The sequence below is a fragment of the Lissotriton vulgaris genome, chromosome 3_1, assembly GCF_964263255.1.
Source record: "Lissotriton vulgaris chromosome 3_1, aLisVul1.2, whole genome shotgun sequence".
NCBI classification, from domain to species: domain Eukaryota; kingdom Metazoa; phylum Chordata; class Amphibia; order Caudata; family Salamandridae; genus Lissotriton; species Lissotriton vulgaris.
In genome coordinates, this window is record NC_141689.1 from 16,458,966 (window position 1) to 16,485,480 (window position 26,515).

Here is a 26,515-nt window from a genome sequence, read left to right on the forward strand (position 1 = left end):
AGTATCAAAATTGTAGGCATCAATATCAGGTTCACACAAAGAATTCACATCAATTAGGTTACCAAATTACTCTACACAGTAATCACGAGTGATTATGGTCCACGGTGAACAGGAGTCCACCATGAGTTCAAGAGTTTTACCTAGTATGTTCACTGAACTCTTTGGAGAAGGCAAAGTATCTGCTAGTGTCATGTCGAACGAAGATTGTATAGAAATTACAATACCAGACTCTCTAACTAGCGGATCATTACCCTCTCTCTCCGCAACGTAAGATACATTACTATTAGTACGTCTGGGAGTACTATAAGAAGGTTTCTTGTAATCATTAACTGGCTTAACCGAAGTTTTACAATATTTAGAATTTAGTTATAATCCATTGTGCTTTGCACACGTGGGTTCGAATCCCATCCTCGTCGCCAGTAAAAAGATCCAAGGCAAATTCAAAGTAGAAATTCATGAAGGATTTAATGCATGAATAGGAGTTGAAGCACAGCACATCATAACAGGTTCAGGTACATGTCTTGTAATACAGTTGGTCTGGAATCTGGAACCCAGGATGTAAGATGCAGGCACGCATCATACATTCCAGGCAGCAGATCCAGACAGGGAAAGGCAAGGGGACAGAACAAGGCAGAAAGAAATGTACAACAGAATGCAACATACTACCATCCCCACTCATAGGGGGCTGGATGCCCAGCTATACTACCATCCCCACTCATAGGGGGCTGGATGCCCGGCTCTACTACCATCCCCCCTAACTCTATAAAGCCCCTCAGCTGCCACCATCACCGACGTGCACACAGGCCTTGCCCCCTTGAGGCCACGCCCCCTTGCCCTATAACTGGCGCTGAATACAAGCGTCCAGTCAGAACCTCCACTCCTGAGGCGGAAGCCGGGAGCCTTTTAAAAATTGCTTAGCTAATCTTTGAAACTTTTCACTTGCGAGTCACAATTGTTGTTTTGCATCTTTTAAAAATAACTCACCAAGCCTCTCTGTCGCTCGCTGGTACACCGCGCTGCAGATCTTATCGCAGCCGCGGCCCTTCCGGCAAAGCCCCTCAGCTGCCGCCATCACCGGCGTGCACACAGGCCACGCCCCCCCCCCCCGAGGCCACGCCCCCTTACCCTATAACTGGCGCTGAATACGAGCGTCCAGTCAGAACCTCCGCTCCTGAGGCGGAAGCCGGGAGCCTTTTAAAAATTGCTTAGCTAATCTTTGAAACTTTTCACTTGCGAGTCACAATTGTTGTTTTGCATCTTTTAAAAATAACTCACCAAGCCTCTGTCGCTCGCTGGTACACCGCGCTGCGGATCTTATCGCAGCTGCCGCCCTCCGGCAAAGCCCCTCAGCTGCCGGCATCACCCGCGTGCACACAGGCCACGCCCCCTCGAGGCCACGCCCCCCCTTACCCCCACAACCTTCAATAAATCATGTGTATGTGGAGAAAGCGCAGCGGACGACCGCAGCGGGCACGACGATTGCGCGCCGAAGGAGCGCTTAAGGCAAGCTCGTCTGCGCTCGTCCGCGCCGAGACCGGACCAAGGGCCACCCCCCTACTCCCCAAACCACAAAACCCAGGCAGTCCCGTGCCGCAAATCTCCTGGAACTAAGGCTCCATCAAAAAGAGTGCAGCCCCAATCCGCTTCACGTAGAAAAACTCCCTCAAACCTGCAATATCTGCAAATCGACCCTCAAACCCCAGCTGGCCGTAGACCAATCCCACGTGTACCGCATGTTCATGCTAAATTGCAGATCCCTACCTAAATATAGGGAAGAATTTGCACTCCTGATGGAAGAACGTACGCCTGACATTGTCTTTCTGACAAAACCCTACCGCCAATCTGCTTACTTCCTGTTACATGGAACACTCAACTCACCACACAGGTCACAAGTTCAGCACACAATGTTGCTAATCCAAACAGCAAGTGTGCTTGACTTTTCAAAATATTACCTTATCTAATGTAATGTTCCATTCAAACAGTTGTTCTTAACCAATAAGAAACATGCTTTTAAAAAACAGAAACATGCACCCTACTTTTCAGACTAAAATATTTTTAAACAGCCAATCATGTCTATTCTTTTTTAAAAACTGCACCTTAGCCACCATTTTAGAAAAATCTTACTTTACAAACTGCCATTTCATTTACAGAGACCATCTGAGTGCATCCAGACCTCCTTTCAAGATGCTTAGAGTGTGGATTGTGGTACACAGCTATATTTTCTGGAGCCAAAGGTACATAAAAAATAGAGCTATTGACAAAGACTTAGGTTTGCCAAATGTAAACATTAAATGGATTGGAAAGAGAGGGTTAAAGTGGCACCAATTGATGTCATTGGTTAAATCCTTTTTACATCGCCAACACCCTGACCTCATAATTGTGCACTGTGGTTGCAGTGACTTAGGCACTTTGACTGGGGTAGGAATGGAACTGCTTATGAAGGTAACCTTTGGAAAAGTGATGTCACTTTTCCCAGCTGGCTCCCTGCATCCTTCGGGGGCCGGCATTGCTTTTACACATGGGGAGCTGCTAACATGCAATGTTTTAGCCCCAAAGAGTGCCGATCCCTAGAGCTAGCAAGCCCCTCTGGGCCCCCATAAAATGTAAATAGTTTGCCCCCGGAATTTGGCCCTCCCGGAAGCTAAATATTACAGCTCATACTTAGTTGTATTTGTTTGTTCATAGCATGATCAACGCACCCTAAGTGCACTTTGCTGTTTTTAGACCTTGGGAGTCGTTTTGGGACCCTCTAAGCAGGAATAGAGGATCAAGTTATTTCTAACCTGCCCCCTTTATACATTTTGCACACTTGTTCCACTGACTTGACGTGATCGGGATGGTTCGCTTAGAGTGCGCGCAAGATGCGTGGATCCACCAAGGCCATAGATATATGAGTACTTTTAATTGTCATTTTCTCAGGAACTTCTGAACGAATTTACTCCATTAAAGCAGAAGGCGCGAGTCTGAACCAAGGACTACCACTTTGCCAAATTTGGTGTAATTCCGTTCAGCAGTTTGGGCTGTAGCCACGATGAATGGTTCCTATGGAAAGTTGCATTGGGAAAACACGTTTTTAGACCCCCCTTTTTTCTCGGCCCCCGCTTCAAATGCAATATTTTAGACCCCGGGATTCCTCCTTCCCAAGTAGCTAATTTTTAAACAAGCACAGGAGCCAGTGCTTCAGTTTTATTGTTTTTTACGCCGGATCCATACACCCACCGCACGTTTCTCCATTTAAAAAATATATATATATATATATCTTTTTTGGGCCCTAGGGGTCCTTGTGAGTCCCTCTAAGCAGATCTAGAGGGTCAACATATTTCTTACCTTCCCCCTTTATACATTTTAAACACTTGTTCCACTAATTTCTGGAGCTTTGCTGCAATCGAGGCACCAAATGGCTGCCAACACTTGGTTTTGAATGTTGACAACCACTTCACAGCCAATAAGCATTCTGCACGTGATCGGGACAGTGCGCTCATAATCTGCCCATCCAACAAGGCCATAGATATAAATGTACTTTTAATTGTAATTTTCTCAGGAACTACTGAATAGATTTACACCATATAAGCAAAAGGCACAAGTCTGAAACAAGGAATAAGACTTTGCCAAATTTGGTGTACTTCCATTCAGCTGTTCGGGCTGTAGCTGCAATAAACGGTACATATGGAAAATTGCATGGGGAAACATGTTTTGAGACCCTCCATTTTTTCTCAGCCTCCGCTTCACAAATCACCTCAATACTCTGAGGATAGGAGCAGACCGGAGCACCGCACCAGTTTTGAGAATCTCGCGAAGATTCGTTGACCGTCGCCAAAGTTATTCCAAATAGAATGTTGCGGATTTTCTATAGAAAATAGGTCCTAACTATAACTACCTACTGGCAAGCGCCAGTAGGTAATATACACACACATTTACATATGGTCACCTCTTGATAAACCAATAAGTTTTCTTTTTATATTTCAGTCTTTTAGAAGGCTGTGGTTAGTGTATAGTTGGATGCTGAAAAGCCAGGCCCTTTGGTTAAACCCCACCTGCTGCACATGGCCGAAGGGTTTGCTTCCTCTGGGGGCTTGACTGCAGGGCCTGTCCAGTGCACTGCAGTATGCAGCAAGGGGTTGGCTTTACAAGTAGTAAAAAAATATTGTCCGCAGGGAGACGCAAGTTATAGTTACTTGGAAACTTTCAATGCTTTTTAGGTCAAAACGTTACTTTGTCACTGACATTTTCACCTAGCTATAATGTTTCTTTAACCCTATGTATATTGAAAACAAATCTCCTTGCTTTCCACTCCCACTACCTCCCCCTCTTAAACTTTTAAACCTGGCAGTCCAATACCAGGCTTCGATGCACCATAGCTCTGGTCATACTTTACAAGCTACTTATGTCGTAATTTGAGATGATCGGGTTAGCGTTCAGCTTTGCTACACAAATTTCCCCTTATCTTGACTATGTTATTCAGGGGCCATTTTGAATTACTGGCGTCCATTTTACATGAACGCGCTACCTCGTGGTCAGCATGCCCTATTATCCTTCCTCTATATCACTGGCCATCTCACTTGTACAGCAACAGGCGATTTTTAGTACTGGTCAAGCTTTCACATGCGCAGTCATTACCTCTGTATTAGTGGATGGTCATCACTCAGGAATGTGCCCCAAACTGACCAGTGGTGTTTAAACCCCTCCCACAAGCTGGCTGTGTTCTAAAAATGTCCTTATATGTACCTAAACTGAGCAAATGTGTTACTCCCATTCTTTCTATTACTGTAAAACTGTATAAAAGAGGTTGCGCACCGATGTTCGGTGTGATACTTCTTGCCTTGCCGAAGGGTGCTTTAGGAATGTACCACCACCCCATGGGGTCTTAATAAACTTGTCTTTTGCATTTCCAGTTTCCGTGCCAACTTCTTTTTTACGGTGTTATGCAGTTTTACAGAATATGTAGGCCTGAAAAACCCAATACCACAAATTGGCGACCACGAAGGGACTTATCAGCGACTCGGATTCCCGAAGGAGAGGTCGTGACGAAGGATTGGAAACTCGCCATGGACGCGTACGCTGCCACTGAGTGACCCGAGTCTTGGCACCCACGGTGTTTTTTTCCTTTCCTTCTAATCTGACCTTCCAGGTGGCGCCGGTCCTCGACTAAGATCCTGATCGGTTGGGTTGTCGTACAGTGCCTGTTTGGCTGATTCGATTAAAGAACTTGGCAGCTGGAACCTGGATACTTGAGAATTTGGTAAGCTGTTGATTGGTAAAATAGTCTACGGACACTTACTGTGGCTTTTTGATTTGTTTGAGTTAGCTAACATTTGGTTCTATGATTTGAGTTATATGTGGAGTGCACCTCACATAGGCAGGCAATGTAGAGATATTTCTCCGATTTTGTATTTTCTTGAACGGCACACCATGTGTAAAGAATATTAAGTGCCATTTTATGTAATATTGCGTTTTCGTGATATTTTGACATGCCTGTTTTAAGCACACTTCGAGGAATGTGCTATCTTGGAAAAGGTACCAATTATCGATTAAATGATCTCAGCCGGCTCCCCCAGAGGGGACACCTAATTGTGAAATGTACGTTAAATTTTGCCTTCCCCCTATTATGTACAGTACATTGTGGCACAAATATACTAGAGCCGACCATGAATTGCAATGGCCACTACATGGGTCGTTTGATTTACGAAAGGTTCAGTATGTGGAGCAATGTTTGTTTCAGCGCAGGTCTAGACAGGATATGTTTGATTATGTACGTATGTGGGAGAAAGCGGTGCGTGAACGAATGAAGCCTGAACAAGCCTTGGCGGACAAAGAGCAGCGAAAGGCTGCTCGTGATAAAGCTTTACAGCTGGAGAAAAAAGAGTTGCAGTAAAAGAAAGAGAGGGAGGCACGGGAACGTAATTTGCAAATGAATGGTCAATTTCCTATTCGACGTCCTCTTTATCCTGTTCTTACTAATGAATCGGATGATTTTTCCTTATTAGACTGTTGCCCGCCCCCGTACGTTCCACCTACGGCCCTGACTGAGGATTCGGACGAAGATGATCAAGGGGGTAGTCGTACCAGGCTAAGTGTTGATCGAGCTGCGGAATTGCAGGGGTTTGCTCGAAAACTTAATCTTAGGTCGATATCTATTTCAGAGATTGATGACCATATGCGTAAGTGGTCTGAGCGAGAACGGTTGTATTTCCTGAGCCATTTTGGAGATGAAGTTGTAGAACGATTTAGAAAATATTCAACTGATCTGGAGCCTAAGGATGTATGAGTTGGACGTGAGAATTTGCGTAAAGGTCTTTTTGTTCTTACAGATGCGGATCCGTTTTTCCAATGGTTGGTCCAGCTAAGGGATGAGACGTTAAGATTGCGGGAGGCGGAAAAGGCATCAGACGCGCCTGCGCCTGGATCGATGGAGATATCCAAAGAGTGTCCTATCTTTGGAGCCGATAAGAGTTCTACAGTTCATATTATGCCTATGCGTGAAGCTGCACTTTTATATGTTCCTCCTAAAGGGCAAGGTACAGATGATGATAAAACGTTTGTAAATGCGAAAGGTTATTTTATATATAATTGGGTTTACACGCCGTGGAACAGAACAGATGTTATGGCACTTAAGGCTGCTCTGCCTGACCCTCGTAAGAATCCGGAAGCCTTCTATGAAGGGGTGGAAGGGGCCATTTCCTCGTGTGTTATGAAATTAGTTGATATCGACCTTTTCTTCGGGTTAATATTGCCTTCTGATATGTGGAGGGCGATTCGTAAGTTCGATAATCGAGTGATTTTGGGTGCAGATTGGAAAGCCTTAGTCCAAGTTAACTTGGATAGTGTGCCCGCGTGAAAGCCATGTCAATTAATTTTTGATCTTCCGACGGCTATTTTGAATAAATTAAAAACGCTTGTCCCTCCTAAAAAGATTGATTGGACCATGTTAGCCTCTTGCAAGCAGAAAGCGGACGAATCGGTTTCTGACTTCTTCTCACGTTTTGAGGAAGCATTCCATGATTACAGTGGGCAAATATTAACTGAGGATACGGGTAGGCATTTGTTCGTTGACACATATGTATCAAACCTCCTACCGGAGATTGCAAAACATTTAAAGACTAGTGAAAGTTCCTGGACCACGGCGACCCCTGCTTCTTTATTGACTATGGCTCAGTATTATGAGCGACAGGAATTGGAGGCTAAAGAAAGTACTCATAAGAAAGCGAAGGAATTATAGACGAAGGTGACGTTGGCTCAGGTTTATGCTACACAGCCGAGTGGGAATGATAGGGGCAGACGTGGATCGTATGTTACGTCTTCCGTTCGTTCTGACATTTCTGAGGACCAGTGTGCATACTGTAAACAGTTTGGACATTGGGCTTCAGACTGTCCGGTGCTTCGAGAACAGCGTAATCAGCGTGGTAGAGGAGGTGGAAGGACGCGGAATAGTTATTCAGGTTCAAGGGGTGGAGCGAATGACCGTGGTAGGTTTGAAGCGAGGGGCCGTGGTCAGGCTGATCATAATACTTTTGATTGACGAAATTAGTATCAGATAGCTGAGGGCGAGCTTACTGAGTCCCAGGATTATGCACATGCATAGGATTGCGTAGGATGGGGTGTGGAATCGGTTGAAGTACCAGTAGATCAAAGGGGTCCATATGTATCAGCGCATGTTTTGGGTTCTACTGATCAGTTTCTGGTCGATACAGGAGCTACTCGTAGTGCTCTGTCCAAACACTTGGTTCCAAGGGCTCCCCTGTCTGGCGAAATAATTACATCGATAGGGTTCGATGGAACACCCTCTCTTAGCCCATTGTCACAACCCATTACATTTCATATTGATAAATTTGCTGCCCCATGCCCGTTTTTGTTGTCACCAAACACTCCAGATAATATCATGGGAATAGATATGCTTAAATATTTTCGAGCAACTATACGCTGTGCTCCTGAAGGGGTACGGGTCATTTTGAATGAGAATTACCCAGGTGTAATGAGAGTGTGTCTCATGCAAGAGACTGAGAGTTAGCGTCTCTTCCAAAAACTTTATGGGCTATTTCAGATACAGATGTGGGACAGATGATTATCCCTCCCATACGTATCACTGTTAAGGAGGGGGCATCTTTGCCTTGTGCACCGCAGTATAAAATCTCCAGGGAAGGTGAAATTGCTCTGATGCATTGTCAGGCTCCGACACACTTCTCCTCGGGGCTGTGCCGAAACTCCTATACCCACGCTCACGCAACCAACCCGTGGCCGGGCATAAATCACAGACCAGTAGGAGGGTTCCGCGATCGCGGGAAAGGAAGGGGACAGCGGGGAGGGAGATCTGAAATGACAAAGACAAGGTATTTAGCTTCACACCCCTCCCTATCTACCCTAGGATTCTGAATCACCCTATTTGGTATATTTGGTGTTATTTGGTGGGGTATTTCTAGAGCGCGACGTTCGCTCCGGAGGGAGCATCTTGGCGCTAGGAAACCTGTGTGAACCAGGTTGGTGAATAAGACTCTTTTCACAATCTTACTCAAGCATACCTGAAAAGGAAAACTCAAAATCTTTGTATGCAGGAGAGGGAGGGAAGGTCCTATCAGTGGTAACAGTCTGGGAAGAAAGGAACAAAGGGGTGCACATGAAATATACAACAGCTTCACCATACACTCTAAGCTTCTTATAATACCTCACCTACCAATTCCTGACAATGTTCTGCCTTGTTCCACTCTTCCGTTATAACTAGGTACTCCCCTGGTTCCTCTCCTGCAGTTTGAAATAAAGCACAAACAGGTTGTCGAAAGGAAACAGAGAATAAACGATAGGCTGAAGGTTAACTGCACCTTAGATATGCTTCTTCCCGCAATCAAAATTATAAAGCTGTATATTCGGTAGAGTTTATCCCCTCCAGGGAGAGAGAACTTGCACTCGTCCGTATTTAGCAGTCATGTAACACTCACTTCACTGTGAGCTTTGTTTGTATTCCCCAATGTACAACATTCAATATCTATTCTGGAATTGTTCTCTCCAAATTGTATACTTTCCTTCCAAAAGATTTCCCCATGCGAGAGAACGCAGCCGCGATTATCTAGCCTTCGGGAAAACCAACACAAGTGCTTCAAAGGAGTCAAATGGGGAAACTGACGAACACGGCCGTGTCCGTTCCCCAAAAATACACACAGCGTAAGTTTAGCTGATTTCCGACTCCGTGTGTCTCCAGCCGGTAAACACACAGAAACTCCTACTCACGGTTTCTACCAAGAACGCACGACCTCTCTTCTCTCCGGCTCACCACAAGAATTATCGGCTCCGTTTTCGCTGCAAGTCTGGCTTATGTTTCCTGGGCTGCGCGGCTAACGTCTCGCGCAGCTTCACCCTTGGACCTCTGGGATTTGTGGTTCAAGGAAATGAGGCAGCCAAACCCCACGCATTGCGCGGACAGCGGCCCATAAAGACCGATTCTGACATGCATATTGTACATAATTTGATTATTGCAGGCGTGGTGGAAGAAGTCCCCTATAATGTGTGTAACAGCCCGATTCATCTGATTTTAAAGAAAGATACAGACATTAAATCTATTGTTTCATTATTGATTTGAGGGAAATTAATAAGATAGTGGTACCACAGTATCCCGTGGTGTCTGATATTACAACCATACTTACTTTGATTCTGCCCACGGCCACTACCTTCACTGTCATTGACTTGAAAAACGCCTTCTTTTCGATCCCCATTCACCCTGATAGCCGATATTTGTTTGGTTTCACATTAAATAATAAATCATATAGATTTTGTCGAGTTCCTCAAGGTTACACTGAAAGTCCTAGCAATTATAGTCAGGCTTTAAAAAGACAGCTCGATTCTTTTGATTTTCAGTCTGGATTGGCTCTCATTCAGTATGTCGATGATATTCTACTTGCAGCAGATACGCAGGAACAATGTGAAGAGAGTAGTCTTGCCTTGCTTTCTTTTCTTGCCTAGAATAATCACAAGGTTTCTCGGAAAAAGCTTCAATATTGTAGACCAAAGGTGACCTACCTTCGGTCATCTTTTGTCTAAGGAGGGACGTGCATTGACATCTGATCGAATCCAAGCAATTTTAGATACACCATTCCCTCGCACTCAGAAAGATGTTCATGCTTTTATAGGAGTAACGTCTTTTTTTAGGCAGTGGATAATGGGGTTTTCACACATTATAAAACCTTTGTTAGCATTGATGTCCAAAACTACACCGATTCCCCTTGAATGGAAAGATGAATGTCAGAATGTCTTTTAACAATTGAGACAAGCCCTTTGTTCTGCACCAGTGCTAGGTACACCAGATTATACAAAGATCTTTACATTATATGTACACGAGAAAGATGGGTGTGCATTGTCAGTTTTAGTGCAGACACACAGGGACAAACAGAGAACTTGTGCGTATTTCTCAGCAGTACTTGATCCTGTAGCACGAGGTTTACCTGGGTGTTTTCGAGCAGTTGCAGCAACAGCAGTGGCTATACGACAGAGTGAGGGAATAGTCTTGTCACAAAAATTGTTGGTGTTAGTTCCCCACGCGGTAGACGCTCCGTTAAACTAAACAAAATCCCAGTACTTAAAAAGTGCACTTTTAACATTGTTGGCGCAACATATTACACTGAATAGATGTGCCACTTTGAACCCTGCTACTTTATTGCCGTATCCAGTTGCTGAGGGCCAGGAGGAAGAACACCATGATTGTGTTTTCCTGACTGAAGAACAAACGAAGGGTCGTATTGACTTACAGGATACGCCACTTCCAGATGTAGATGGGGAACTGTGGGTTGATGGATCGTGTTTAAGGCTGCCAGATGGTACAACTTCTGCAGGATATGCGATCACGACACTTAAGACAGTGGTAAAAGCAGCACGAATACCACAGAAATCGGCCCAAGCAGCTGAATTGATAGCCTTAATAAGAGCATGTGAATTAAGTGCTGGTTTATGTGTGAACATCTATACTGATAGCCGGTACGCCTTTGGAGTAGCGCCTGATTTTGGCCTACTCTGGAGAGAGCGAGGGTTTTTGACTTCACACGGAATGCACATTATGCATGGAGAACTAGTGCGTGATCTCCTGAATGCGCTACTATGTCCAAAGAAAGTAGTGATAATTAAATGCAGTGCACATAAGAAAGTTACAGACAAAGTAGGACAAGGAAATGCCTTTGCAGATCGCATAGCGAGGAAAACTGCTATGTTACAAAATGCCTCGCCGATGTATGTGGTGAAATCACAGGCTGAGCGATGGCATGATGCTAGAGAGAAGATACTAGACATTCAGAAATCAGCGTCTGAAGCAGAACTCGCAACCTGGGCAACGGAGGGAGTGTTGGATGATGAGGGTTGTTGGAGAAGCAATGATATGGAGAGATGGAAATTGCATGCAGCTTACTTGCAAGCAATGGTACAAATGACACATGGATTGGCACATGTTGGAGCTCTCGCGATTTCTAAATTACAAAAATTTGTTATAATGACAGAGATGGATATCCGCAAGCAGAAGGAACTAAATTTGAATGGGAAGAATATCGGCCAGATAATATATCATTGCCTCGAGTTTACACCAATGAAAGAAATATAAATGTCTGCCATACATGTGATTACAGTCATTGATACCAAAGCTGATTTATGTGTCCAAAATAAAGGTACTATCCCAGTAGGAAGAAGTGAATGTAATACTACTCTTACTTTTGACACTCCAAATGGTATTGCTTTTGTGGCCTCGCAAAACACTTACTTCATTTGTGAAAATAAAGGTTATCACCGACTTCCTATTGGATGGTTAGGAACATGTTATATATCTTTCGTATTACCCCCTGTGTTTATTGCCCCACCTATGTATCATAATGACTTTGTGTTATACCATGATTTTATACTAAACAGAGTGAAGAGAACATTAGCAATTGACGAAATAGATCAAACAGATACCTCCCTGCAGCAATATGTTGATTTTAATTTAGGCCTCTTCTCATTTGTTGGTGCTGCCCTGAATAGTAGGAAAATAAGACGGCTAACACGTGTTGTGGAAGCTGTTACCAATGAAACAGTTTTTGCATTAGGGAATCTGACTGAGGAACTTCAAATTACCAGAATTGTAACGCTCCAGAACCGAATGGTTCTAGATGTAGTATTAGCTGATCATGGGGGTGCATGCCGTATTATCGGAAGTAGTTGTTGTGTGTAAGTCCCTGATAACTCACCTTCTGTATATGATGCTATTTCCAAATTGCACAAAATAGCTGCTGAAATACATCCTGACAATGGTACATGGACACTCGTGGGTTAGTTCTGGACTTTGCTCAGTACTTGGGGTTGGAAACTGTTAACAATTTTATGTATATTAATTGGGATACTCTTCTTCTTTTGCCTATGTATTCAATGTGGCCCTATGTTATGTTCCATGTGTATTACTGTTTGCATTCCATCTAAACGAGCCATTGCTAAGAATGAGCAAATTATTAATCGAGAAGTAACAAATATTATGCTGATCAATACTGACGATGAATATCCTGATTACGTCCATTATGAGGTAGCTTCAGCTAAACGCTAAAAGGGTCATCTGTCGTAATTTGACGATGATCGGGTTAGCGTTCAGCTTTGCTACACAAATTTCCCCTTATCTTGACTATGTTATTCTGGGGCCATTTTGAATTACTGGCGTCCTTTTTACATGAACGCGCTACCTCGTGGTCAGCATGCCCTATTGTCCTTCCTCTATATCACTGACCATCTCACTTGCCCAGCAACAGGCTATTTTTAGTACTGGTCAAGCTTGCACATGCGCAGTCATTACCTCTGTATTAGTGGATGGTCATCACTCAGGAATGTGCCCCTAACAGTGGTGTTTAAACCCCTTCCACAAGCTGGCTGTGTTCAAAAAATGTCCTTATATGTACCTAAACTGAGAAAATGTGTTACTCCCATTCTTTTTATTACTGTAAAACTGTATAAAAGAGGTCGCGCACCGATGTTCGGTGTGATACTTCTTGCATTGCCAAAGGGTGCTGTAGGAATGTACCACCACCCCATGGGGTCTTAATAAACTTGTCTTTTGCATTTCCAGTTTCCGTGCCAACTTCTGTTTTACGGTGTTATGCAGTTTTACAGAATATGTAGGTCTGAAAAACCCAATACCACACTTACATACTTGAAACAAATGACAGACCCTCAAATGTATTGATAAACATGAATATTTAATATTAGTAGTAAACACAATCTAATTATATTTGTGGCAGCAAACATGGAAGTCTGTCTATTGGAAAATCATCATATTGAATTAACCAGTTATTGGCTTCAGAGCACTATGGAATCAATACACACCAATCACATTGAGTTTTGTCCTGGAAGGTACAGGAGAGCCACTGTCAGCAATGACACAAAGGACTCAGGGAAAGAGAGCGCCTCGGTTGGGCTGTGGAGGATGGTGCAGCAGACATCAAGGAAGGAACTTTTGACATATTAAAGATCGCCAGAGTGTTCATTTCCAACTTTGTACAACGCTGTTGTGGATTTTCCCAAGCATTACCTCAAATCTGTGATTATTATCATTTAATTAATAGGGAACTTGCAATCAGGCATTTACTGGCACACACACCATCCTCTACAGGTGCAAACCCACGGCACTGATTCATGCACTCCCATGTAGCTTTCACAGCAGATGTCCCAACAGAAATTACTGGGTTTGGAAATCTTTGCACAGAGGCATAAATATCTGCCAAAGTTGAGGAGGCACCCAGAAAGGCACAAGTATTCATAAACTAAGTGGGGTGAGGGATTTACTCCTTTTAATGTTAATCACTGTTTTTATCTGGGAAAAGGGGATCGAACACACCAGAAACAAGTTGGAAAGTAGGGCAGTGGGTTCCCAGGATCTGGTGCACAGAGATCTGGACCTAAATCTATCATTTTTTTTTCTCACCATGCAATTCCAGTTTCAACTCAGCCATATGCAAATCAATCTTGACCCTGCTCCCTATGGTAACAGTCCAGCCCAAACTGCCAGGACAGATCCTCCCTTGACTGGAAACACAAATCCTAAGAATGATTTCAGGGTTTCACCCCTCATCAGTAAGGCTAGCTTGACTCTAGCGGCATGGAAAGCACAGGACCCATGTCTTGGCATGCCCGGAGCACTCTGGGTGCACTCAGGGTCTGGTGCCCAATGGATGCTCTCATGTTGTTTCAGGGACCAAGGTTATGTTGTGTTATAAACACTTAATATAGCACAGAGAATCACCACCAAAGGGGTATCTTGGCATTGGAGCACAATCCAGGTGAAGAAGAGGAATGGACAACTAGTACATTAAAAAAAGCCAGTTTTTGAAGCAGCCAAAGTCAGGGCATGCACAGATTTGTAGAGGTAGTCTATTCCAGTGATGTGAACCGATTGAAGAAAAAGATCGTCACCATATTTGGCAACATAAATGCGAAGCAGGAAGCATTCTGGTAGGGACATGTGGGTGGGGGTTGTTTTGAAGATATGCAGGTCCCTCACTGGATAGGGATTATGCACCAAGCACAGGAGGTTGAAGATATAGTGTTCCCTGATTTGAAGTCAATGATGAGATTTTTGGAGTGGAATGGAGTGGTGCACTCCCCCGACAATATTGCTTAAATAACTAAGCTTGATCAGTGTCTTTTTTGCATCAATCTTTATTTGTAACAATCCATGTGGTTGATAAACACACATCAGCCAACGCGTTTTGTTCAAAGATTTAACTTTATCAGGGCTAAATGTTGGACGGTGAGCGACTGGTGAATGGATGATGTAGTTTGTAACCAGAGTCAGAGGCATGGTGTATCAGCGAACAGGACAGCGTTCGATGATACGCTGTGAATGATATTTCAGATTTACTCTGTCGGCCCTTATTAAGGAGGCTTCCAAACCCAAGTCAAGCGACCACATAGAGTGCCTCTGACTCTGGTTACAAACTATATCATCCATGCACCAGTCGCTCAATGCTGAGATTTGTGACCACTTTTTTTAGATGATACCCAGTTTGGACACTTACCAGTTGTCTAACCAGTACGTGCAGGCCTTGCCGAACAGCAGAAAGTCTGTTGTGTTGATATTCAACTGTAGACAATCCTGGGATATCTAGGAAAGTGGCTTTCCTCTTAAATTCTCAAAATCTGTATCTTGAAGATTCGAGTTTGGACCCAAGGAGCTGAGCGATTCCGTGCCATCTGTGTATGAGATGGCATTGAAGTTACAAGACCTTACCACTCGATCTAGTCGGGCTCCATGTGTATGAAAGAGTTTGGGACTCAGCGAGGAGCTCTGAAGTTCCTCTTTGCCTAGGGAAAATCCTCAAGATTGAATTGGTCCCAGGTGTATTGTATGAGGCTGATCGCTAAGGAAATAACAGATCGACACTAGAGATTTCCCACAGATATCAATCTCTGTAAAACTCTGAATCATGATGGATGAAGAGAAAGCGTTGAATGATGCTGGTAAGGCGAGCAGCACAAACATGAAAACAAGACTGTCATCAAGGAGAGTCCAATGGTGTCCAGCACCGCCATCAGTGCGGCTTCTTCACTATGTGAAGCTCTAAAACCTGATTGGGACATATCTAGGATGGCAGTAGTTTCCAAGCAGAAGGAGAGCTGTTTATCTACTAAGGTTTCCCAATTTTTACCTAGGTAGGGGAGAAGCAATGTGGTCTGTAGTTTACAGGGTTCAGTGGAACCACGTTAGTTTTATTCAAAAATATGAGTGGCTTGTACTGTTTTCTGATGGTAAAGTTGCAGCACAGAGTAGGGCAAGGGGGTTAAACAAGCAGTGATGGTGGAAGAAGAGTGGTGACCAGGGTCTCCATCATGTGGGGGGCAGAGGGGGTCCAGATTTGATTTTAATTATTGTTTCCAAAGGTGTGGGGTCTTTCTTATTGAGGCAGCTGCTTCCCTTCACAGAACTCCTCAGATCCACATTTCTAAACTCCCTGCTCCTGCCCCAGTCTCTGTAGGGTGTAACAAAAGGAAGTCTAGTGACTGCACTATGGGCAGGTAGCAGGTGTCTTATATGGCATGTCCATGAATGCTCCTATAATAATCCGTTAATTCTAAAGAACAGGTGTCAATGTCCTGCAGAATTATGAGTCCCACAGAGCTGTGTCACTTTTTATAACAATCCCAACAAGAAGCAGTGAGCAAGATATTTGTAATAACATAAAATAATCATGACATGCAGAGCTGAAATAAAAAGACAACTGATAGAACCCGCAAGACAATCATGAAATGCGGAGTCACGATAAACACATCAGTGCTCCTAACAGGCACTGAAGGCGCTGACTTAGAAATCTTCTATTTATTGTTACTGCACAGGTGCTCCTGGGTTTCATCATCGGCGGATTACTTGGCATGGCTCGATGTCTGTTAAGGAGAGCTATGAAACAGAAGAATGAGATAATGGAGAGGAGATTATACAGAGGAGAAGAAATACAATGCAATACATATTGCAGGGGCCCCAGGCAGACATAATGCAGGGGCCCCAGGCAGACATAATGCAGGGGCCCCAAGCAGACATAATTCAGGGGCCCCAAGCAGACACCCAAAATAAACAAACATGCACAGGAAAAGAATAGAAGAAACAGTCAGATATAATGCCGGGGCCCCAGGCACACAAAATGCAAGGCCCCTAGGCATACACCCAAAATAAACAAACATGCACATGAGCAGAATAGAAGAAACATTTAGCTAACAGGAACCCCAGCCAGACACCCGAAATAAACAAGCATACTCAGGAGAAGAATACAAGAAACAGTCAGACATCATGCAGTAGCCACAGGCATACACCCAAGATAAACAAGCATTTACATGTGCAGAATAGAAGAAACAGTCAGACATCATGCAGGGGCCCCATCCAGGCACCGAAAATAAACAAGCCACTGTCCAGTGTGTTTTCATGCACCTCATTCAGAGTGACACTACCCCAGCCCCTATAACAATTTTTCTTTTTAAATGCATTCCGTTTTCCTTTAGGGCATTGCTTACACTGATTGGGGGTTCTGGAACTTGCTTATGCCAGTTTTGCATTGGTTACTCTGATGGGGGGTTCTGGGCCCTGCTTATGCCATGTGTGCATTGGTTACTCTGATCGGGGGTTCTGGGCCCTGCTTATGCCATGTGTGCATTGGTTACTTTGATCGGGGGTTCTTGGCCCTGCTTATGCCAGGTTTGCATTGGTTACTCTGATTAGGGGTTCTGGAACCTGCTTATGCCAGGTTTGCGTTGGTTACACTGATTGGGGGTTCTGACACCTGCTTATGCCAGGTTTGCATTGGTTACTCTGATTGGGGGTTTTGGGCCCTGCTAACGCCAGATTTGTTATGGTTACACCAATTGGGAGTTATGGGTGTTGCTTATGCCAGGTTTGCAGTGGTTATGCCGGTAAGAGGATCTGGGCCCTGTTTATGCCAGGTTTCCATTTGTTAGCTGATTGAGGGTTCAGGGCCTTACTTATGCAAGGTTTGCTATAGTTACACCAATTGGGGGTTCTGGGCGTTGCTTGTGCCAGGTTTGCAGTGGTTATGCTGATTATGGGTTCTGGGCCCTGCTTATGCAAGGTTTTCATTTGTTACGCTAGGTGGGGGTTCTGGGTCCTGCTTATGCCAGGTTTGCATTGGTTACACTGATTTGGAGTTCCGGGACCTGCTTATGCCATGTTTGCATTTGGTACACGTTTGGGGGTTCTGGGCCTTGCTTCTGCCATGTTTGCTATGGTTACACCGATTGGGGGTTCTGGGCCTTGGTAATGCCAGATTTACAGTGGTTATGCCGAATGGGGGTTCTGGGCCCTGCTTATGCCAGGTTTGCATTTGTTACGCTGATTGGGAGTTCAGGGTCCTGCTTATGCCAGGTTTGCATTGAATACACCGATTGGGAATTCTGGGACCTGCTTATGCCAGGTTTGCATTGGGTACATCGATTGGTTGTTCTGGACCCTGCTTCTACGAGGTTTGCTTTGGTTTCTCTGGATGGGGGTTGTGGGCCCTGCTTATTACAGGTTTGCATTGATTGCACTGATTAGGGGGTTCTGGGACTTGCTTATACCAGGTTTGTATTGTTTACATTGATTGGGGGGTTCTGGGCCCTGCTTATGCCAGGTGTGCATTGGTTACACCGATTGGGGTTTCTGGGGCTTTGTTATGCCAGGTTTGCATTGGTACACCAATTGGGGGTTCTGGGCCTTACTTATGCCAGGTTTGCATTGGTTAAACTGATTGTGGGTTCTTCTCAACTCTTTATGAAGTGAGAGTGAGGGTTCTTGCACCTAGGATTCAATGGTATTCCACTCTTTTCACCCTAATCAACATCTACACACCAACATGCATCAAGAACCCTTTCTTATTAGGACTCTCTCGGAGGGGCGAGCATCATCTGACGCAGCAATTCTTATAGGAGGTGATTTCAATGTAGTGATGGATAATGTTATGGATGGCTCTTGCCAGAGACTTGCACAGACTGGAGCACTCTCCCCAGAGGATAAACAAAGGCTTGCAGAGAGTGGGCTGCATGATATTTGGCGCGTTCAATACCCAGAGACACAAGACTTCACACACTACTCAGCTGCGCACAAATCCTACGCATGACTAGATCACTTCCTGGTTTCTACATCACTTCTGCCTAGGGTGTGGGAGTCATCTATAGAACCACACTCTCTGTCAGACCATGCTCTAATCACAGTCACAATCCAAGCAGGTGAAGCCAAACGTAAGAACCCAGAAGAACCCAGAGAGTCCGCCTCCCACCATTCAAGTCAGAGGCTACTGAAGTCATTTGTGGCGTGCCACAAGGATCTTCACTCAGCCCCACCCTCTCCAACGTATACATGAGCCCCCTTGCGGCCATCGCTCGCCAACACAACCTCAACATCATCTCCTACGCTGACGACACTCAACTGATCCTCTCACTCACCAAAGACCCTAACACCGCCAAAACCAACTTACACGAAGGAATGAAAGAAGTAGCCGAGTGGATGAAGCACAGCCGTCTGAAACTGAACTCAGACAAAACAGAAGTCCTCATCTTAGGCACCTCCCCCTCCGCCTGGGATGACTCTTGGTGGCCAGAGGCCCTTGGAAAAGCACCCATCCCGACAGACCACGCACGGAACCTGGGCGTCATCCTGGACTCCTCACTCTCGATGACCAGACAAGTCAACGCCGTTTCATCATCTTGCTTCAACATTCTTCGCATGCTCAAAAAAACATTTCGCTGGATCCCCACCGAAACTAGATAAACGGTCACCCACGCACTGGTCACGAGCCGCCTGGACTACGGAAACACCCTATACGCCGGTACCACCGCAAAACTCCAGAAAAAACTCCAACGCATCCAGAACGCTTCAGCCAGGCTCATACTAGACATCCCGCGTAAAGAACACATCTCTGGTCACCTGAAAAACCTCCACTGGCTCCCCGTAAATAAGAGGATTACTTTCCGCATCCTAACCCACGCACACAAAGCACTTTACGAACTTGGACCCGAATGCCTGAACACACGACTATCCTTCTACACCCCCTCCCGTCAGCTACGATCCTCCAACCTAGCCCTTGCCACTGTACCTCGCATCAACAAAACCACCATGGGAGGTAGATCCTTCTCCTACCTGGCAGCTAAAACTTGGAACTCTCTTCCCACTCACCTTCGCCTTACTCAAACCACCTAGCATTCAGAAAGCAACTTAAAACTTGGATATTCGACAAGTAATTCCCCACCCTTCCTCAAGCGCCTTGAGACCCTATGGGTATGTAGCGCGCTATATAAATCTATTGACTTGACTTGACTTGACATTTATGCGAGGTGCCACCTTCGGGAGGGCCTGTTATGATCACCAAGCATGGTGAAGGAGATGCGAGGAAAAGTTGTAGAATACATACAACACAATGATAGGGAGCGTACTTCGCTGGCTGCGATTTGGGAGGCTCTGAAGTTAGTAGTAAGGGGGAATTTCTAGCCCTATAATTCTCCGACAATAGAAAGCACAGGGAAGTGCAGCAGAGCATAGAACAGGAGGTGAGAGAGCTGGAGGGGCTATACCTTTGATCAAGAAGTCCTCAGGCAAGGAAGTGCACACAGACACTCAGATAGCTTAAACATTTAGGCAGTTCTATCAGTCTCTATACACCAAGGAGGATACAGTACATCAAGATGCAGGCGCATTCCTTGAGACAAGCAAACTCACACGCCTCCCCAGGGAGCAGGGGAACCAACTTGACAAGCCCATACACCCGGAGGAAGTTATCTCGGCCACTGCTGGGTTGAAATTGAACAAAGCCCCAGGCCGCAACAGGTATCCTTCTCTATTCTATAAAACCTTCTGCAAGGAGTTGGCGTCCTTGCTGACGCGACTATTCAACTCCTTTCTGGAGAGTGGTGCGGTCTCTGACTCCATGGCGGAAGTGGCAATTTTGGTGATCTTCAAATCTCACAAAAATCCAAGTCAGTGTGTTCCTACCACCCAATAGCTCTACTTAACTTGGACGCCAAACTCTTCACAGTGATATTGGTGGCCCTTCTGAACCAGCTGATAGCGGATCAGATTGACCCAGGTCAGGCTTATCCCCACTCGACAGGGGGGAGATAACACAAAGCACCTCTTACATATTATGGAAAATGTGCGTAGATCTCATAAGGAAGCCCTATTTTTGTCAATAGACGTGGAGAAAGCATTCAACAGAGTACGGTGTAGCTACCTGTTTGGATGGATAGTCGAGACTGAAAGTGGTCTGGTTTTGGCCTCTAGCTGCTGTTAAAATGACTGTACTACTGCAGATTCTATACATTTTCCAGACTTTGCCTCTGGTAACCCCCCGGTGGCTCTGCGCATCTTACAAATAGTTATCAATACATTTGTCTGGTGACAGAAACATTTGCGCTTACCCTTATCGCAAATTCCACAGTCCAAGCAAGATGGAGATGTGACCCTCCCCTTAGTGCATAGATATCTTCAAACCTCCCACCTTTGTATATTGTTTAGTGGAATCGTCCTCTCTCCGAAAAACACTGGAACTTTATTGATCAGTCAGTAGCTGGAGAAAATATATGGACGGAGGCCTGGCTGCCGCGTAAGTTAAGAGCCTTGGGGTCTCTACTCTTCTCCAGTTACCGCGGTGACACTAAAAGTGTGGGATGCCCTGGTGCTTAAAAGGGGCCAGACAACATTTTCCTCCCCAATGCCCCCGATTTGGGCAATCCAGATTTCTCAGGGGGCTGCAAACCTGAGATAGAGGGAAGCAGGGAGTAAAAGGGTAGGCTCGCTGTTTGTTGTTCAAGGCATTCTTCCCTATGAGCAACTGATATCGGACGATGATCTGCCTAAACCTGATGAATTCCACGACCTGCATCTCAGACACTGGGTCACTTCACTACCATACCTGGCGCAGGCCTCTCGACTGCTCACTCCCTTTGAGAAATGGTTAATATGCAAAACAGATTACAAACATCTGAGCTCAGAACAGTACACTTTGCACTCCACTGGGCAGAAAGAGGGCATACAAAGGGTCAATTAAGCTGGGAGGAGAAGTTGAGTGGGGCCCTCTCTGACAAAGAGTGGAGAACATCCACTATAGGGAACATCACACAGCTAATAACACTGCTAGGGCTGAATAAGCTTTCAAAGTTACATCATACTGGTATCTCATGCATTCTCGCATTCACAGCTGGGACAAAAATCACATTGACAAGTGTTGGAGGGGGTGTGGCTTACCGGCTCTATGGTGCACTTGCTCTAGCACTGCCCAAGATTGGAGCGTGTCTGGCAGGTGGTACTGACTGACATTGACAAAGCCTTTGATACAGAAATCCCACACTTTCCGGCGTAGAAACTACTGGGGCTACCAAATGGGCTCACATTTCCCCTTCGCTCATTGAGGGGTAAGCAGATGGTGTTGGCACTACTAGCAGCAAGACAAACACTTGTTGCACAATGGGAAACCATGAACGTCCCGGACCACACAGTCTGGCTACACAGACTTTGGTTGACTCTAGCCATCGAACCCCTCTCTCTAGACCAAGACCACATGGATGAGACCTCTGCAGATTTATGGACCCCTTTCAGTCAATTACTGTCAAAGGAGCTCAGGGAAGTAACGTGCCTCAAATATCTTCAAATATTGCATTTGATTCCTGAAGCAAAGGAGGTAACGATGCCCCGCATGTACTGGTTCATGTCAGAAAGGAAGGCTAATAGCTCATGGCGGGCTGTTTAACTGTGAGTTGGGCCTCGACCGGTGCAGGACCCCTTTTGTTTTCCTTTTTTTGGTGGAAGGGGAGGGGTTTTCCTTGTTCTTCTTTTATCTTAGATGTTATTAATGTAGATAGGTTTGTTTAGACAATCCAGACATTGCCGCCAGCCCCCGGGTTGTAGGCATTGAAGCTGTGTATATGAGACCTGTTCCTAGAACCCACGCTGCCGGTCATTGTGGTTGTAGGCGTACTGCTGTGTAATGCTTCAGGGTAGTCTTTCAAAACGAATCGAAGATTGGGTCAATAAAATTAAATGTTAAGCTGAAAAAGGGGCATTTAGGTTCATCGACATTTACTTTGAATGCATAACTGGAGTGTAGGAGAGTAGGGTCTGCTATCCTATGGTCACCCCAAATTTCTGCTTTTTGCTTCACTGGTTTCCGACTTAATGTGGCTGTGGGCCTGCTAATCAGACCCACAGCCTGCTGTTCTCTCTCTAAATTAATGCCAATGCACTCTAGGTGCATTGCCAATTGGAAGTGGTTCACCTTATTGGCCCCTGTAACAGTGTACCCTAGGTACCCAGGGCATAGGTGTATCCAAGGCCTACCAGGGGCTGCAGCATGTATTGTGCCACCCCTGGCCTGGCTTAGCTATTTTACACAACTGGCTGATCACTCAGCTGGGGTAAGTTGGTGTAACCGCCTCTTACTTAGAGATAGTATATCTATATCTAACATATATGGACACATGGTAACCTATAAGTCACTCCTATGGCAGGCCTCGACAATCCTGGAGGCAGAGTGCTTGGTTTCAAGTGAGATGGTGCTCTTGCATGAGCTGAGCCTGTCTGCAGCTTTCGGAACAATGTCCTTTAGCTGTTTCATGATATTGCCATACCATATACTCTTAAGTGCATTATGAACCTCGCGGTTAAATGCTATCTTTGGTTTAGCTTTATCAAAACATGTTGAGTAAGGTGTCATACGACTTGGATACTACTACTGGATAATACTAATTCTGGCAACGGGGGTAGCATTCCATCCTTCTAGAGGGAGGTGACATGTACCTAACCTGAAACCCGGGAGAAGTTAAACTTGAGCCTCAGCATCACAAAATGGATGCTGCCACCACAGACACAAGTCTGACCTCCTGCTGCTGGGAGTCCTTCCAGCTTGTGTGGCGTAGACAAAGGGTTTCCTGTCAGGGGAGGTGCTTGCACCACCCCGACAGGATTTTGCGTAGAGGGTTAGGGAGGGCTGAATAGAATGAGACATGTCTGGGGCACACATGGTGTCCCTGTGCATATGCCAGTTCAAACCGGAGCTGTGGTGTTTTCCAGCCCCAGTCCTGGCACGAAACTGGACAAAGGAAAGGGGGTGTAACCACCACCCTTCCAGGTCCCACCCAGAGGAGGGACCTAGCAGGTGATCCGGCCCCTAGATTTGGTTTAAGAGTAGGAGCTGTGTCCTAAGACTTCAGATCATCCTGAACTCGACTTGAAATAAGTAGAAAACTGGACTTTGACATTCTGCTGCACAGAAGACTGAAGAGCATCTCCCTTGTGGCCAAGGAGTGACCACCCTGTGAATACAGGCACCATCCAGCAACTCGACGTCTGCTTTGTCACTGCCTCCCGCCCGAGCCCGAGTCCATAGCACAACAAGACCTGAATTTCCAGACATATCAGAGCCCGATCCACAGTCCCTGAAAAGAAGAGACCCGTGGAGGCACCGAGAGATGTGGGACCGGCCATCTTGGAAGGTCCACGAGAAGCTGACTGCGCAGCACCCGAGGCATCCTCGATGCTGTGCTTTGGGGTTTGAGAAGCCCCACCATAGAGCACCATCTGCAACGAAAAGCAGCCCTCCAGCATCTCCGCTATCTGCATGGGGCCCTTGTGCATTTTGCCACTTGATGAGTCATCCCGGTCACTGGTCCGTTGGCTAGTGGCCAGCTTGGCGACGAAATCGGAAATCTACACTGCTGGTCTGGTTGCTCCAGACTGGCCCTTGCTCCTGTGAAAAGGAGCAGCCCCTCTGACCTTGCTGGTCAGATTAAGAAGGCTGCATCGTTTCCTGCATGGCTTGAATTACCCAAGGCCTGTTTGCTCTAATCAGGAAACCGACACAGCCATCAGCTAGAGCCTTTGTGGGACAGCTCGTGATCGACTCCTGGACATTGCTGACCTCTTTGTGTCCACGTGGCTGCAGAGACAATCTTCACTTCTTCACCTGTTGGCACCCGACATCGCCTGGTTCCCTCCTGGTTCCACGGTAGTCATTGGCTAGTGACTTTGAACATTGTCCCCTCTGCTTTCAGGTCTTCCCTTCTTCAGATCCACCCTTGGATCCACCGGAATACTTCCCGACTTGCCGCCTGCAGCATCATCATCTTCAGGCTCCCTTGAACTGCACGACGAAACCCGACTCACTTTCACACCTATGCACCCGCTTCCTGTGGGTGAGGTAACGCTGGCACTCCGGTGCTCCTGTGTAGAGTAACATCTCTAGTGTCTAGGTTTTAAGTTGTTAGGTTCTGGTCCATCCAGAAGACACCCTTTGCATTAACTTTGTAACTTTTACGCACCCATTGAAAGTCAATGGGCGCCCGCGTGTAACTTCTAACACTGCACACTTAATCCGTGGGCCACCTGGTCACTAACTCTTGTTAGCTTCTTGCAGTCCCAGCGATTCTCAAGGCCCTAGGCCTTCTTCCTTTTAGATATGTGGTTCTTATACCACTATTTTAGTAACTGGTTTGAGTGGTCATCCGGGCCTATCCATATTGTGCAACTTTTGTAAATTTAAACACTGTTTTGTTTTAACGCATTTGCTTCTGTGCTCATAAAGAGTATAGGGGATACTTGTTTTATATAAATATGTATATATTTTCAATATATATCTGTGTGGTGTCCTTTCATTTGGTATTTAAGGAGAGTGTATATGGTAAAACAGCTTGCTTCACATGCCTTTACAGAGTTTAGCCTAAGACAGCTTTTGTCCATGCTACCCCTAGGATAGCTGGTCTATAAGGTTGACTTACAACCAATCATCATAAGGGTTGTATGGACTGATACAAGGTGGTCACTAGAACTAGTGAACATCATATATCAGGCCAACTTCTCACATGGAGCATATTATATTTCATATCATGGATACCAAATTACATAAAGATACTGGCATAAGAATGGTGATGAAAATAGTGTAATAAATGGTGGCTGGTGGCAAGTTTCCTCTAATGCATGTTGAATTTGCTATTAACATTGCAATACAATTGCTGTGTATCTTCATTGTAGAGTAAAGTGTTTGCCCAACATGAAGTCAGGGTTTCTTCCAACAAGCCTTTGTCCGGCACCCATGCCACTATCTATACATCATCTGTGCCAGTCTGTGTCTCCCATACCAGTGTCTATACATCATCTGTGCCTGTTTGTGTCTCCCATGCCAGTGTCTATACAGCATCTGGGCCAGTCTGTGACTCTCATGTCAGTGTCTATACATAATCTATGCCAGTCTGTATATCACTTGCCAGTGTCTATACCTCAAATGTGCCAGTCTGTGTCACCCATGCCAGTGTCTATACATCATCTGTGTCTGTTTGTGTCTCCCATACCAGTGTCTATACAGCATCTGGGCCAGTCTGTGACTCTCATGTCAGTGTCTATACAGCATCTGTGCCTGTCTGTGTCTCCCATACCAGTGTCTATACAGCATCTGTGCCTGTCTGTGTCACTTATGCCAGTGTCTTTACATAATCTATGCCAGTCTATATATCCCTTGCCAGTGTCTATACCTCAACTGTGCCAGTCGGTGTCACCCATGCCAGCGTCTATACATCATCTGTGCCTGTCTGTGTCTCCCATGCCAGTGTCTATACATCATCTGTGCCTGTCTGTGTCTCCCATGCCAGTGTCTATACAGCATCTGGGCCAGTCTGTGTCTCTCATGTCAGTGTCTATACATAATCTATGCCAGTCTGTATATCCCTTGCCAGTGTCTATACCTCAACTGTGCCAGTCTGTGTCTCCCATACCAGTGTCTATACATCATCTGTGCCTGTCTGTGTCTCCCATGCCAGTGTCTATACAGCATCTGGGCCAGTCTGTGTCTCTCATGTCAGTGTCTATACATAATCTATGCCAGTCTATATATCCCTTGCCAGTGTCTATACCTCAACTGTGCCAGTCGGTGTCACCCATGCCAGCGTCTATACATCATCTGTGCCTGTCTGTGTCTCCCATGCCAGTGTCTATACATCATCTGTGCCTGTCTGTGTCTCCCATGCCAGTGTCTATACAGCATCTGGGCCAGTCTGTGTCTCTCATGTCAGTGTCTAT

The 26,515-nt window shown here is 45.5% G+C and overlaps 1 protein-coding gene across 1 annotated transcript in view; it reads right to left on the reverse strand.

The window, feature by feature from the left end:
• Window positions 1-16,212: 16,212 nt before the first annotated feature.
• The window catches only part of LOC147725831 (uncharacterized), a 166,909-nt gene continuing 156,606 nt past the window's right edge, over window positions 16,213-26,515 (reverse strand). Inside the window, exon 8 of the mRNA XM_086960005.1 lies at window positions 16,213-16,372. Within this exon, the coding sequence (XP_086816131.1) occupies window positions 16,363-16,372 (10 nt within the window). The 3' untranslated portion in view covers window positions 16,213-16,362. The remainder of the gene's footprint in view (window positions 16,373-26,515) is intronic.